Below are 16,504 nucleotides of genomic sequence, written 5' to 3'. Positions count from 1 at the left end.
AAATAATAAAGCATTTGTATTTGTAGTAGTAGAAAATAAAGGATATATGAGGATGTAGAATATGAATTATTATACAAAAAACTCACGATTAATAGCAAGCGATATAAATCACCTATTCTCCCAACAAAAAGCTGATTTTCCTGAAATTACTCTAGTGCTCTTTTACTCCTAAGGAAAGGGCAGTTGGTGATTGGCGTAGTTTTGGTTCTATTGTTGGATAGGCTGGTCGATGACTTCTGATGGTCGGCCTAATTGATTTCTAATAAGTTCTTCTCTTGAAGTAATGAATTCTTCGCCATGCCCTGGAATAGACATGTCTTGTGAGCCCTTTGATCAATCAGTCACCTGCAGGAGCTGAGTGTCTTTTCGATGTTGTAGTTTCTCGACCGTCAGGAAGACGAACATAAGCATAATCAGCATTTCATCTATCAACGTTACGTTTTCCACTGAAGGGTTATATTTAGAGTTACGAATATGGCTTCATCAAGATTGAGCTGGATTTCATACGCCAAGTTGGTATTGACACTCGGTTACCAGATCGCCAAACATTTTCTCATGAGGGGTGCAATTTGTGGAAGTACATAAAAAAGATCTCACTGCACTCACTAGGGCTTCAACCAAAACGAATCCCCATTTAGAAATATCTAAATTCTTATCTTTGAGAGCCAGCTGTACAGTTTTCTACGCAATCCCATTATAGCACTTTACCTGCTCATTTCCTTGAGGGCTGTAAGGAGTGGTGCGACTAATGACAATGCAGTTGCCGAATAAGTATTCCTTTCTTATGCCAAAATAAGGTTCTTCGATCAGAATGAATAAATGAGTGAAGGTGTGCAGAATACTATAAATAGTTGCTTGAATTTTGATATTACAGTTTCTGATGAAAGATCTAGGCAAGAAAATGCAAATCTTAAGACAAGAAACTGAGAATCCTCTAATTGCACTTAGTCCTGAAGTACCTTTGATCTTGCTTCTGGTGTGACAGGATATTCAGGATGGGTCGGATTGAGGGTAGTGGCTGACTCCTGTCCTGATCTATTAGAAGGGATAGCATAGGGATAGATAGGGTACTGTTCTCAGCTATGTCATCTTGGAAGAAGGGGAAGCAAGTTTTGTACTAGCGTCTCCAGTCAAAGCGGGTAGGAGTAGTACTACCTTATGTCCAGCCTAGTAACTGCCTTTAAAACTTAGTGAGCCTCACCAACTCTAACAATCTTTCTCCACAGTAAACTTTAGCCTACCCTTGCATCTCAATATCTCGACATTTGTGGTTAGTGATGTATTTATGGAAATAATTATTGAAACATGAAAAAAGCACTCGTAAAAAAGCATTAAAATAAACGTGGAGCCAATTTTTATACACTGTGCTAATAATACTGTTAGTATTCAAAACTTTTGGAAAACCGTTCTACATCTATAACTCCATTATTCAATACTTAGAATCAACATGCAAGAATATCAACAACATAAAAGCATTTAAAAATAATTGAAACATATTTGATTAGAAATAAATTTGATTAAGTTGTTCACAATATCGAAGAAATAATAACATAGATTAAGATAAGTAATAATAACAGAACATTATTTAGATGTTACATATTGTCCGTACATTATTAATTGTTTTATTTAAACGTTACTATTTCTGTATTATTAATTAATTATACAATATTGTACTGTACAAATAAAAAAGTGATTTTACACAACTTGTATAACACTAGAACTGATATACACGTCGCATGTTTCAGAATTCGCTTGACTATAGACGTGAATACAGTAGAATAATAATTTTCACGCTAAATATAAGTACCCTGTTTTATTAAATTTATTAATCTTTTGTGTGATTGCATCTTTTAGTTATACATTATGATATATATATTTTTCGACAAATTGAGTTGTCGTTGTAACGAATAGTCTAACTCTGAGCAGGATACTTTTTACTTTTCTCTTTCTACCGTTTTGCAGATCTGTGCTCAGAGCGGACAGATTTTTGTTATATAAAGTCATTTTTGTCAGCTGTAGGAACCGAGCTGTTTGTTTTGTTTTTAGCACGCGTGATTCACTGACGTTTTCACAGAAATTATAACCTCAAATATTTTTATTTTTGTTTTTATAAAATATTATTTATTTTAATTTGTTATTTTACAAAATATTAAAATGGTATTAGAAGGAAGACTTGAAGATAGTGGATCTCAGTCCCTTTACTATGGAAGTAATGTTTCTTCCCACAACCCTTGTTATTTTAGCAGTTATGGTGATTTAAAGGTAAGGTTATAATAATTTCCATCAATGTTTTTAGATTATAAAATTATTTTATCAATTACAGTTGTATATTTTGATATTATAATAATATATATAATATATTATTAATATATTATATATAAAATGTAATCTTTACCTGGATGAGTGTTATGGATTAGCTTAGTGTAGCCTTAGAAAGAGTCTAAGATGACTCTCATTTGATTGTCAAGAAATATACTATATTGATTTTCATCCATGTTTCTTTAGGATAGTATATTTATTGCCCTCCATATATATATAGTTATATTTTCTGGGATAAAGATGTGGCGGAGCAAGTACTTTTTGTGATTCAATGTTTATTGAAAAATTAAGTTAGGCTATTGACACAAATTTGATATATGCATATATATACATATATATATATATAATGCCAGAGGTATTTTTGTCAGGCTGATATGACTATTATTAGCAGATCTATCACAAGAAAGTATAAAATAATATACAGCCAAAGTCGGATAGAGCTGACCAATTATAAAATTTTGGTGGGATTTGGCTTTCGGTTAACCGACGTTTAGGATGACCGAATTTCGGATAATCAAAGCTCTACTGTTCTGTTATTAGAAGATGTTGCTACGGCTGACATCAGGAACTACCAATATATGTAATTCATCAGCACAGCCAAAACAAGATCATGAGATGCAGTCCTTAAAATATAACATAAAAAAACGTTTCTCACATGACGAAGGTGTGTTATTATACTTTTAATGTTATTCAACTTTTTTATTCGTAATTTTAATCCCCTTAAACCTTATATCATTTTGATTTTAGAAGGAGTGCAGTAAGGTAATAATTTCAAAATAATTACTTCGGCCAATAATGTATATTGACTGATGGCTCTCATGAAAATAAGCATTAAGTTAAAATCTCTTTGAACATAATATGTCCTAAAACACACAGTTTTCTGTATGTCTGTTTGTATGTATTGTTTTTTTAATCTGCCATATATTATTAATCTCTTGTGGTATCAAGTTCAAACTTGGTACTGTAGGCCTACTGGTATGATGACTAATAGGACCTATACAGGTGTGGGGTTTCAATTTTATAATTTGTGCCAATTCAAAATGGCAGTCTTTTTGGTTTTAGTGCTTGTAATATTTTTAAAACCATACAGTTTTCAATAAAATGTATAACAAATATGTGCAATTTCCTATAAAAGATATTGTACAAATTATCAAAACATGAGATAATAATTGTATGCTTGAAAACTTGAAGGTTTATCATAACTTAATTTGCAATATTTTAAAATGTTTACACCAAAATACCATACAAGTAGGTGGTTTTTTAATTAAATATACATAAATAATTTTTAAGAAACTGTTATTATATATTAGCGACACGGTTTGGATTTGCACAAACCCATACATTTTTAGTTTTTTTAAATATTTCTACATAAACAATTATTGATTGTTTAGATTCTGACTTTGATTAAAATCTTCCCATAAAACCTCAAAATAATATAATAATAACCAATTGTCTTATCAATCAAATGATATTATGAAATTAAATCAATTCATAATAATTAGTCCAACAGTAGACTATTATTACTAGTAATAAATTAACTACAAAATATCTTTATACACAATATTTACAGCAGCGTTGTCAATGGACAACACAGATAGGTTACTATTCTTGGAAATGCCATGAAAGAGCATCATATACTGTAGTTGTCTGTATGAAAAACACTTAACGCTTAAATCTAATCTTGTAACATTTAATGTGACTTATTAATAGTCATTGAAAAATACAATTTTACAGGAAATTGCAACCCGCTTAGATTGGAAAGGTAAGTCTGTAGGGATTAAAGGAACCCGAGGAATGAAAACAACTTCTCCAGTTCCACATCCAGTCAGTATTGTGCATTCTATTAAGTAGGTTTTTAAAAATGTTACCAGTAATGTACCATTGCATAATTTAGTATGATTAGGTTTCCATAGCAAAATGATGGGACACGCCGCTTTCAACACTATTTTATGCAGAAGTATTCCAGAGAGCTGCAAGGTATACAGTAATTCGGTAGGAACATTGACTGCCTCATCAAGATCTAACACAGCGTCTACAGAGTAGTATGTTTGCAACTGTGCACAAAGTTTGAAAGAATCAAAGTATTTACTTTGTCTACTTGTTCGTTTATAGGTGATATAATTGCTCTCTCCCTGAACCAAGCTGTAGTCTTACAACTTATTGATTTCAGGATATACTTTGTCAAGAAATTCTTGATCGTAATTTACCCCAACACAAATGATTCCATTGTTTAATTTATTCTACCATTGACTTGTGGTAAATTTCCATTACTTACCAAAATATTGTTAAAAATGGTTTGTTTAAAGAGTAATTTGACCTAATTTTTTACATATTTTAAAGCATTGATATGGATATTTTATTGATCTAAATAGCTTCGGAAATCCTAATAAAAATGTAAGCTTTAAAAGAGAAAATTGGTTATTGTGTGTTATTCTTTGGAGATAGATATATGGCACTGCAGACTTTTTTGCAGAGCACTCGAAAATATCAATGTTCCCAATGTACAAACATTTTTCTACTTTCTATGATTAAAATATTAATTCATAGAAAACTGAATTAAAGTTTCAACCTGTTCCAGTTTGTAACAAAGCTGACAGTGAAAACCATATCAAAATCCTTTGAGTGGTTTGGAAAATATTGATGCACAAACAGACCAACACAAAAAGCAGCTTTAATTTATACTATGTATTGATTTATTAATGTCTTCTTCAACAGCGTTAGAAAAGAAAGGTCTGAACTATTTATTAAACCAGACATAAAACAATGTGTACAGCTTTAAACTAGCAAGAAGAGATAAGAAACATTCAAGATGTTAGCAATTAGAAGAAAAACAGATGATTACAAGCTGATTAGCTCATTGTAGGTAATCAGCTATTTAGTAAAATTATTAGTTATTGTATGTATCCACTGTATTCTCTTTTACCAAAAATTAATATTTTTTTCAGGTTCATGAATTGATGTTGAAGGACAAAGTCAGGACAGAATTCTACAAAAATGTGATATTTTCAAATAAAGAAATATTTCAAGATAAAATTGTCATGGATGTTGGAACAGGAACAGGTATCAGGTTTTATAATTGTATTCTTAATAATAATTATTATTAAAATGAACAATGACTATGTAAATAACTATGAATGTATTGACATATTATAATAGAAATAAAATTTACAGATGATTGTTATGCTTCAAAAATGTATTACTTTATTAAAGTGAATTCCATATGCAATGTATACATACCTGTTAACACATGTATGTAGCTGGTTTACAAATTTTTGTAATTCAGTTTAGTAACCTCAAGTTTTTATAATGCTATTTTACACAGTATAAACTTGATTTTTTTAAACCTTAGAGCTGTTAAAGACTAATGAGTAGTCACTTAAAATTGTTTCTCCAATGTCAAACGATTAGGCACTGGTCGTTTACATATTCAACTTTTTAATAAAACTTGCATCAGTTGCAGTACAAAACGTTGGTTTGACGTATTTTCCCACCCACTTCAACGTAAAGTAACAGGATTTTGTCTTATACTTTTAACGAAGGAAATTTTGTTCAGGGGATAAAGTTTGGTTACATCACTGAATTCAGAATTTCTTCCTAAACAAGAGCATCTGCCTCAAACATCTGTTTATTATTCTCTGGTCCAAGAAGGATATCGATTGGAAACACATTAGTGACATTTCTATAATATCAAACGACTAGCCGCTAGTATTTTGTTATTTTTGATTTTATTATAGAGTTATGATTGTATAAAGTGACATCAAACTTTTCATCACGAAATTTGCCATCAAGTAGTGTATAATCTGGTGTATAAGTTCTAAAATGTAATAACTATATTGAAAATGTCAAATAATGTTTGAATATGATCATGTGGTTTTTTTACATAAAATCTTACTATTTTTATAAAAAAAATAAAATAGGCTAGTAATGTGAAAATTTGGGTTTTTTTGAATTGCATAAAAACCTTTTGGGAGACATTTTGTATACAGGGTATTCATTCGAAAACTTCAAACTCGTATTAAAAGACTTATAGCCCAAGTATCAAAATTCTGTAAATGGGAGTGTATACTTGTTAACCAAGTATTAACCTTTTGTTAGACTTGGAAAAAATCAATCTAGTCATAGGATAGTGGGTATAAAAATGTTAAATAAGCTGCCTAAAGAAGTGCTTAATCTTACTTTTAAACAATTTAAAATAAAACTCCAAAATTGGCTAATAAGTAATCCTTTTTATCATGTAAAAGAATTTTTTTGACTTTCCTGCTGGTGAAATCTGTAAGTAATTAACCTAAGGTGTTCACTTCTCTCACTGCCTGTACATTGTTATTTAGTTCTAATTTACCAAATAATTAAGGTTGTTTTCTTAAATTTCAACCACAAAACTTTCATATTTGTGTACTTTCGTCTCAATTTTATAGTTCCTTTTGACAATTGTGAACAACATGTTTCCTGTTTTTTGACTATACCTCATGCATGTAAATCTGTGCCTTATGGGTAATAAAGACTGATTATTGATTCTATAGTACTAATTGGGTAAGCACACCCATTTTGAAAATAATTTTATTTTTGTTCCCCCAATTAGTACTATACACTATTAATAAGTTTACAGAATTTTGATACTTGGGCTATAAGTCTTAATACGAGTTTGAAGTTTTCAAATGAATACCCTGTATTTTTAAAAATATACAAAGCAGTTGTTTTCATATTTTATAAGGCTTTAAATTTGAATTTGTTTTGTTTACTTTCCTTTTTTTTCATTTGTAATGCCAAAAAATCTTAAATTGAAATACAAAAATAGATTTGCATATACATTTTTCTTGCAATGTACTGTAGAGTAAAATATATGATAGTATATTACTTAAATAATAAATAATAAACATTCTATATAGGTTTTAATGATGATGTGTACAACTAGTAAAATAATCCCTTACAGTACAGGAATTTCAACAGCCAAATCCAGGGTTAAAATCAATACTGCAATGTAAAAATCACTGGTACAAATGTTTTTAACTATGTTATATTATATTATTTTGTCCCAGTTTTTAATAAAAAATATGTTTTGTATTATTTTCTTTTACAAAGAATAAATTGTATTAATATAGTATTTCATAAACTCTTTCTTGATATACCTTAGAATTTAATTTAGAAAACACTCCATATTTTTTTAGGAGAACAATATCATAACTTAAATCTTATATTATTTATATTCATACAATTTTTTATTTCCTTACTTTTAACTCAAACTGGCACTCAATGGATCTTCTGTCGTTTAACACTGTGTATCAACTGGCAGCAACAGATATTCTATTGATTATCATTAGTCCGCTTCTCTTCATTTATATGGTCCAAAAAACGATGGCCGAACTGACATACACGATGGAGGAGGTCATGGATAAAAGTTTGTTGCAGACGATCCTGTTGAACGAGTTTACAAAGTGCATAGAGAAAACCATATATTCACAATAAGTGCTTTGTCTTTGGAATTTCCAGAAGTGTCAAGATCTTCTCTTTACTCTATTGTTAGAGAACATTTAGGTAACAAAAAGATTTGTGCTCGCTGAGTGCCAAACATGTTGACTGACACCCATAAAATTTGCTGAATGGTTTCAGCTTTGATATTCATTGAACATTATCATGCTGAAGGAGAAGATTTAAAAAAATCAATTGTAACCAGAGATTAGACATGGATTCTTCATGACACCCCCAAAACAAAACAACAATCTCAACAATGGATGTACACACATTTGCTAAACAATCCTAAAAATTTAAGCAAACTTTCAATAACCAAATGGTTATGGCTACGTGATTTTGGGATCAATAAGGTTTGTTGCTTGTGGAGTTCCTGTAGCCAGGGGCCACGATTAATGCAGCTGTTTATTGGCAAACTTTACATTAAACCTAATATCAATTAATGTTTGCGGTGATCCATTCAGAACAAAAGAAGAGGCATACTGATGTCTGGAATTGATCTGCTGCATGACAACACCTGTCATCACAGTGCCGGTGTTTCCCAACAATTTCATTGGGAAATGTGACCACCCACCATACAGTCTCTACCTACCACCAAGCAACTTTTGTCTTTTTTCTGAACTGAACAAATGGCTGAAGGTTCATTTAAATAGCAACTCATTTAAATTCACTGGTGCCATTATTTTATGAAAGCATGCCTACATGTAAGACAAATGCTTCAATCTTCAAGGTGGTTGATTATGTTGAGAAGTAAGCATTTGTGTATGTAAATTTTGGTAATAAAATAATTATTTTATATTCACTTGGCACTTTTAGCACTTTATATTCTTGATCCAATAATATATTCCATTATCTTTGTATGTTATAATAGTAAATTTAGTTGTGTTATTAATGTTTGACAACTGAATTTTACAATTGGATTGTATCTTTGTTTCAGGAATACTATCAATATTTTGTGCACAAGCAGGAGCAAAAAAAGTGTACGCAATCGAGAAAAGTGAAATTGCCAAACTTGCAGCGGACATTGTTAAGGAAAACAACCTGACTGATATTATTGAGGTAAATTATTTATTTTGTATTTTTACTTTATTAAAAAAAAAAAATTAAATCTCATCGTGAATTAGTGAAAAATCCACCTAACGTCTACTAACCTGTTGAGGAGTAGCTGAAAGTTGTTCCAAAAGAGTACAGACGGTTATAGCCGTTTGATCCCAAAAGAGTATTGACGGTTATGACCGTCCATGACGGGGTTGCTAAAACAATCAATATTGCAAATGTTTATGCACTCTAGTGGCGTTCTTACATACTATTTCAACTGTGAAATGTTCAAAGTAATTATTGCTGTACGGTGCTGGCTCCTAGTGACGGAATACATAATCACAGATTTGCCGCCAAATGTTCTGTCATTTTCTCGCGCCACGTCCATTTATAGGCTATACATGGAATCAAAAAACCCAAATGCTAAGGTTCACATCATGGACTTCCGAATTAACGTTATCAGACAGATACTGGAAGCACATGTTGCACCAAGAGAAGAGGCCGCAGCTGTGACGCGTCCGTTGGGCGGAGCCCAGCAGCCGCTACGCTTGTCAGGTCGCCATTTCCCCCGCCCACTACCAGTAAGGGAAAATGGCCGAAGGAAGCTAAAACACTGCTTTGTGTGTTCAAATACAACACGGGGTGAGCGTAAAAGGAAAGAAACTGCTTATGAGTGCACAAAATGTGAAGTAGCACTTTGTGTGTACCCGTGTTTTGAACACTATCATACGTTTGTAAAATTCTAAAAAAAAACAAAATGTATGAATTTATCAAGTTGTAGATCCAAAAAATGCATTATTATGATATTTTGTAAGGTTTCAATACATTTTGAACGAAAACAACAAAAATTTTTTCTTTACTCCCTGGAGTTCATTAAGGATAATTTTGCTTACTCAAGTATACACTAGGTAGGATGACGGTTATAGCCTTCAGTACTCCCCAACAGGTTAATTTCCCTTGTCCAGACCTGGGAAGTTTTCCAGCAGAGAGTAGTCTCTTGCAGCCATCCATTTTGTGGTAGCATTTTTGGCTTGACACTTCGCCAAGCCACAAAATGGTTCAAGACCTACGAGTTACAACTCATGTAGCTGTGGCCAACCTGCCCACTGTCTCATTCCCCACAATGCCCTCATGTCCCAGTATCCATATCAGAGTAACAATGTAACAAATAGCCCTGTTCCAGACCATTTTGGACACTAAATTGCAGCTGATGAGGGATCTCTGTACAGCTTGAAAGTCCAATAGTGTATGTATGAAATGAAATGAAAAATAACTATTTTAAGGCTGAGTTAGGGCTGTTTTAGCCCTCTCTTCCACTCAACCACGAGATATTATACAACATTGTATAAACAAGACTAATACGTACAAAATAAAGAACTTAATAAACAAAATGAAAACAAATCAAACTGAGCTCTATATACTATTTATGAGAGAACATTAATATAAAAGAAATACATTAAAAATTGAAATATATTAAGTTACTCTCTTACAAACTAAACAATATACTGAACAAATGGGAAATTAATATGAGCTATCTGTAAAACAACATTAATATAAAATAAAACTTAAATATATTCAGTTGATCAATCCAAAAGTTGATACACTCAAAATGGTTAAATTACACTTTTATAGAAACCCACTCATTCAACTATCTGTGCCACTTGATCACACGCAACCCACTGGTACAACGGTAATTACAAGATGTGTGTTGCTTTTTTATACATCTAAATTCCTAAGCAGTATTTATAATAATAGAAGTGAATGTAAAAAACCCGATAATTTGATCTTGTCAAACCCAAGGAAAGAAAAAGAAGTGTGCAACTTATCGGAATGTAACAATTAACAGTTTTGACACATGGGTTATCAGAAATATCGTAAATTAAAAAAAAACTCATGCTCATGAGTTCTAATCTCTAATGTGAAGGACAAAACCACTATTCCTTGGAAGAAAGAAACTCTTTTTAAAATTCTACATAAAATTTGTTTTAAGTGTAAGAAATGTGCTAATAGATGCAAAATACTCATAGAACATCCAGACATTGTTAATTGGAGAGTTAAGTATCTAAAAAATATTGAGTAGTGACAACAGGAAAATATTTTATATAGACAAAAGTTGGGTAGACTGAAATCTAACTTTCCAGAAATGTTGACAAAGTGATGTAACTGGTGCCCTGACTACCAACAGAGGAGATAACATACTTATCATCGTACACATTGGCTCTAGTGATGGGTTTCTGTACAGAGGAGAACTTATATTTCAGTGGGCATATCAACAGGAGACTACCATGGGCAAAGAAATAAAACAAAAATATAAGAGAAAACTTCCTGCCCATGCTTTCTCCTGAAACAGTTATTGTAATGGATAACACTCCTTACCAAAATATACAAGTTGATAAACTTTAGTGAAAAGTTCAGTTAACTATGAGATAAAGTAGTTTCAGAGGCAGGAAGTTCAATGTGACGTATTTACGAAAAAGGCCAACTTGTTGAATCTAATTAATAAACACAAACCAGTTGCACGTGTGTATAAGGTGGACACTGCTAAAAGAACATGACCATAATGTTGTCAGGCTACCACCATGTGGGACATTAACCCCATAGAACTTCTGTGGAGTAAGATCAAAAGAAAAATTAGAGAAGAAAACGTTACGGGTTCCCTCAGTCCTAACTCAGTGTAAGGGACTTACCATTAAGCATCACTTTTTACGTAAAAAATCCATCACTGAGACTAAGGAAAGACATGATAAATACTACAGGTACTCAGCACCTTCAATTTCAATGGTTAAAAAGTGGTTTACAGAGTTTCATTGTGGTCGTACTAGCACTAGTGATGCAGAATGTTCAGGTCGCCCAAAGAAAGTGATCACACCAGAAAATCGTTGATAAAATCCATGGAATGATATTGGATGATCGGAGAATGAAAGTGTGTGAGTTGGCTCATGCTGTACGTATTTCAACCGAACTGGTACAACACATTTTACATGAATATTTGGTCACAAAAACACTCTTCACAAGATGGGTGCCACGATTGTTCACACTCAACTATAAACGCAACCGAGTGACCACTTCAAAAAAGTGTTTTGCGATGTTCAGCAGCCGTAATCCGGATGAGTTTTGGCGCCATTTCAGAACTGTGGAGGAAATGTGGTTCCATGACAACATGCGGGAAATCAAGGAACAATCAAAACAGTGGGTTGTTTGGGGTGAACGTGGACCAAAGAAGGCCAATGTGAGCCTTTCAGCCAACAAGGTCATGGTCACAGTTTTCGGTTTTTTGGGATGCACGGGGTGTCATTCAAATCAATTACCTTGAGAAGGGTAAAACAGTTACTGGTGAATATTATGCAGAGCTTTTGGCCAGATTCGATACTGATTTGAAGCAAAAATGGCCGCATTTAGAGAAGATGAAAGTGCTGCTCCATCAAGAGAATGCACATGTGCATACTTGTAGTCACGATGGCAAAAATCCAATGAATTGGACTACGAACTCCTTCCTCATTTAGCATATTTTCCAGATCTAGCCCCTTACGACTCCATATTTCCTGTTTCGGAACCTAAAGAAATGGCTGGGTGATAGGAGACTCGGGTTGAATGAAGAAGTCATTACTGAAACAAACGCCTTTGAAGCCTTGTGACAACCTATCATGTAGGGGGAATAAAAAGATTTCACCTGAACCTATACAAATTGATATATTGATGAACCAAATTTTAATTTTTTTTAAATAAAAATAAAACACTTGTTGCATAAACTGTAGTAAACTTGTGCAAACATCAAATTTAATTTTTATAAAAACAGTTTCTATCTGAAAGTAAATTTATAGGCAAACCATAAGTTACTTACTAATTAATGCAACTTAGATTATTATGGATGTAATCTACCATTTCCGTTTAAGAATTTGAGGGGTCCTTATCAGTAAAGTGACTGATGAGGGGGTCCTTGAAAACATTTTTTTGGAACCACTGCTGTACGGTATTAAAAACACATAAAATTAATATGTTTTCCAAAATTTTATATTCAAACACACATTAACTTGCAAGTTTTTGAATGGTTGAATTCCTTTTGTTCTTCTCTAAAATTATTTATTATAGATGGCGTGAGTTGTGTTTTTATGTTTAGCAGAGTTTAGTACAACATACCAGCGAAATAGATTCACCCCCACACATGAGCCGTCTCATATGAACCTATCCCAGTAGACCTTCCACTGCATTTCTGCCACCTTCTTTCTCTGGATGGTTGGACAGTTGCCTGATATATTGCAAGCATTAAAAAAAAAATATGATTGAGAAGGAACCTGGCCTTAGAAGACCAGAAATGAGGTCCTTTTGTTCATTGACTCACCCTTTCATCCCTCCTTGATCTATCTGTGTACCAGATATGTGCTCCCTCTCAAAAAAGGGGTCACATAGATGGCTGCCATAGATGACAAGATGTGAGTTGAGCAGTAGGCGAGGTAAGGAATCTGAGTATTGACACAGTGGCAGGTTCCACCTTGAGAAGGTGGAGTTATCTTACTTTGGTTATCCACCTGACGCACAAACCACTGAGCCATCTAAATGAAATGAAACGTTTATTCTCTCTTCACAATCAATTAATTGTAACAAAACAACAACAATATTATACTTCTATACCTAGTGTTCGATCAAATAACGTGTTAACTAATTAATTAAGATGTGTTTTACTATTATTGAAAACAAATGTTATAATAGAAATTATTAAACAAAACAGAAATATAAGTTGATGCAGAAGTGCTGAGAGAATAAATACACACGCAAGAGAAGATAAATTCTTCTGATTTTGCGTGGGAGTCACCAGTATTTTATAATTTCAATTTGGAATTTTACTGTTGTCTCCTGTTAACCACACACACCAACGCACACGCGCACGCACGCGCGTGCACACACACACACACACACACAACACAATATATCCACACATCCAATATGAAAACATATGCTATCACATGTAATATCATTACTGTATCTACTATCTCTCTCGAGGCAACTACATTTGAGGCGAAAATAATGTACGCAAAAGTAAATTTGTTTATAACTTTATTTTTTTAAATAGATTTTTTACTTATTCTTTAGAGGGACATATTATCTTACCTGTTTGGTTATTATATTATTGTTTAAGAAAAATGTAGTTATTAACTAGTTTAATACAGCAAACAATTGTTCCAATTGATTAGTATCATGATTCAAGAGCCAATCCTTGACACGGATTTTTAAGGTTTTCATTGTGGGTGAATTTTTAATGTAAAGTACAGGTAAACTATTGTAAAACTTGGGTCCGAGGTATATAAAAGACTTCTGTAGCAAAGAGCTATTAACTCTCAGCAGACAATGGTGATATTTACAAAATCTTTTGTTGAACTGTAAAACATGTAATGGAACTGAATTTAGATAAAGTAAGTAAGAAAGTAAATCATGAATAATGTGAACCATTTAACTACTGTTGTACAATTTAGTAAATTTTTGAGGTCCAAAGTGGTTGTATAACCAAAATTCATATTTTGCCATGCATTTCTATCTGGAGTTGTCTATGATTATGTGGTGCATCATCTCCTCCTTTGCACTAACCCTTTGCACAAGAAACATTTTTTATCTGTCTTCATTATTTCAGATAAAAGACAGAAATATAAATGTTGTCTTTGTTACAAAACATATTATGTTTTCATCAGTAAAACATCGCAATAAGAAGAGCTATGTTCTAGAAGAGAGGGAGAGAGTGAATTATTGTTTGTACAATAAACTGTTATCTATATTGAATGAGCTTCCTTTTATTTTCAGGGTATACCAAATTGCACAATCATTGTTTTGGCACTTTAGTTCAATTTTGTAATGTTTGTGAATATAGGAAATTGTTCAACTACTCTTATTTTATGCATAATATTTTTAAATTGTTGATGAGATATTACTATCATAAATGATATCAATATGATTCCATATTTTTTATGAATAGCAGGAGAGAAATAGTATAAAACATACTTTTCCTTCATGTTAGTAAAAAAGTAATAAATGCAGTTTAATTATTTATAAATTGTCAGCTATATTTAACATTGTTTAATTGTTTTGTGTGTTAATAACTGTAATATCTCCCCAGTTCTTGAACCTTCTTCTGATTAATTTGGTTATAGCATCTTGAAATTTGAATCATCATACCTGTGGCTTAAGAATTTGTATTTGTGGGTTGTGGGTTAACAGTAAAAGGATTTTGGCTTGATTTTTCAATCCTTATTATTGTGTTATTGCTCCCCTAGTTATCTAGCAAGTCTGTCTAAGTATTTTTAATAGCCAACAGGTTTAGGTAAAATAAATAAACTATTAATTGTGTCAGCTTATATGTTTAATAACTGTTCCATTTTACCATCCTCCTGTATTCAAGGAAAAACATTATATATTTAACTGTAATCTTGTGACAGGTGATTCAAGAGCAAGTGGAGAATGTGGTGTTACCGTGCAAAGTGGATGTGATGATATCTGAATGGATGGGGTTCTACCTGCTCCACGAAGGTATGCTGGACAGTATCTTGGCTGCTCGTGACAAACACCTGAAGGAGGGTGGCAAGATGTTTCCATACAAGTGTATCATATACTCAGCACCGTGTCAGTTGCCCGGGTACTTTCAGTTGTGGGATAACTTCAACGGAGTGAAGATGTCGACTCTGGGCCAGGCTCTGAGAAAGGGTTGCCAGGGGGAGCCTCAGATCACACGTATTGCCTCTTCTGACCTCTTGTCTGATGGGAAAGAAGTGGCCATCCTAGACCTGTACCGAACAACTTGTGATGAGTTGAATAAAATCTCAGTGAAGCAGTTTGTTGCGGTAAGCAAACGTGGGGATTATCAAGGCATATGCCTCTGGTTTACGGTGGAGTTTCCCTCCGTGGAGGGCAAAGAAAACATGGTCCTCTCGACATCACCTATGAGTCAGAAGACACACTGGAAGCAGACCGTGATAGTTCTGCCAGTCCATGTGGAAGTGGAAGAGAACGATCCAGTTGCCTGGGAGTTAATTTTGGAACGGAACAGCCTGAACCACCGGATGTACAATATACATTTGACAATGTTGGATCCTGAGACGGAGTCTCATCCAATGCCTTGTGATTGCAGCTTTATGAAGTGTAGAGTGATCAAGGCATTCCTTGCGCAGCAGGAGCAGGCTGAGATGATCGATGATATCATTGATTGTACGACTACTGATGACAATGATTAAATCTGTTAATTACTCAATTTTGTCAGTTTGTCTTTTCCTATTTTCTGCCATCTGCCACTTTGTTAATTTAGTTAGTTGAAGGTTATTATGGTACATTTATTGTAGAGAATTAAGATACAAATTGTAATCATAGGGAGAGCCATTAACTATATGGTCTGAGGCATTGGGCTTTAAATCTGAGTTAGAGATAGCACAGGTTCAAATCCTGGTGTTCTGTACTAATTCTCCTCCTGTTTGATAAGATCTTTGTACAGGCCAATTGCACAAGAGAACGGGCAGAGTAAGGCTGGAAAGGGGTTTGGCTTCTGAATTAAAAAAGAATAAATATACAAAAGAGTAATATAATGAATATTATACTAACATTTATTAACCACAGAACATCACGTTTTGTGATTAAAATATTTGTTGTATTTTGCCTTTTTTTGTCACACCTATTTAAATAAGTACATCATCAATTGATTGGAAGG

General features: G+C 33.0%; 1 protein-coding gene across 1 annotated transcript; it reads left to right on the top strand.

Annotated features, from left to right (window-relative positions):
• The first annotated feature begins 2,000 nt into the window (after positions 1 to 2,000).
• On the top strand, positions 2,001 to 16,054 carry LOC124355487 (protein arginine N-methyltransferase 6). The gene is made up of 4 exons (XM_046806637.1): positions 2,001 to 2,262; positions 5,265 to 5,379; positions 8,723 to 8,844; positions 15,246 to 16,054. The coding sequence occupies exons 1-4, from the start codon at positions 2,155 to 2,157 to the stop codon at positions 16,035 to 16,037; spliced, it is 1,137 nt and encodes a 378-aa protein (XP_046662593.1). The 5' UTR covers positions 2,001 to 2,154; the 3' UTR covers positions 16,038 to 16,054.
• The last annotated feature ends 450 nt before the right edge of the window (positions 16,055 to 16,504 follow it).

Source organism: Homalodisca vitripennis, chromosome 2, assembly GCF_021130785.1.
Source record: "Homalodisca vitripennis isolate AUS2020 chromosome 2, UT_GWSS_2.1, whole genome shotgun sequence".
Classification (NCBI taxonomy): Eukaryota; Metazoa; Arthropoda; class Insecta; order Hemiptera; family Cicadellidae; genus Homalodisca; species Homalodisca vitripennis.
The sequence above is the reverse complement of the archived record's forward strand: the minus strand, read 5'-3'. Positions and strand labels throughout refer to the sequence as shown.

Bases quoted from the DNA above. Each gene is read 5' to 3' on its own strand.
- LOC124355487 (XM_046806637.1), top strand. From the start codon at position 2,155: ATGGTATTAGAAGGAAGACTTGAAGATAGTGGATCTCAGTCCCTTTAC. The intron at 2,263-5,264 runs GTAAGGTTATAA...TATTTTTTTCAG, and splicing joins GCAGTTATGGTGATTTAAAG to GTTCATGAATTGATGTTGAA. The intron at 8,845-15,245 runs GTAAATTATTTA...ATCTTGTGACAG, and splicing joins ACCTGACTGATATTATTGAG to GTGATTCAAGAGCAAGTGGA.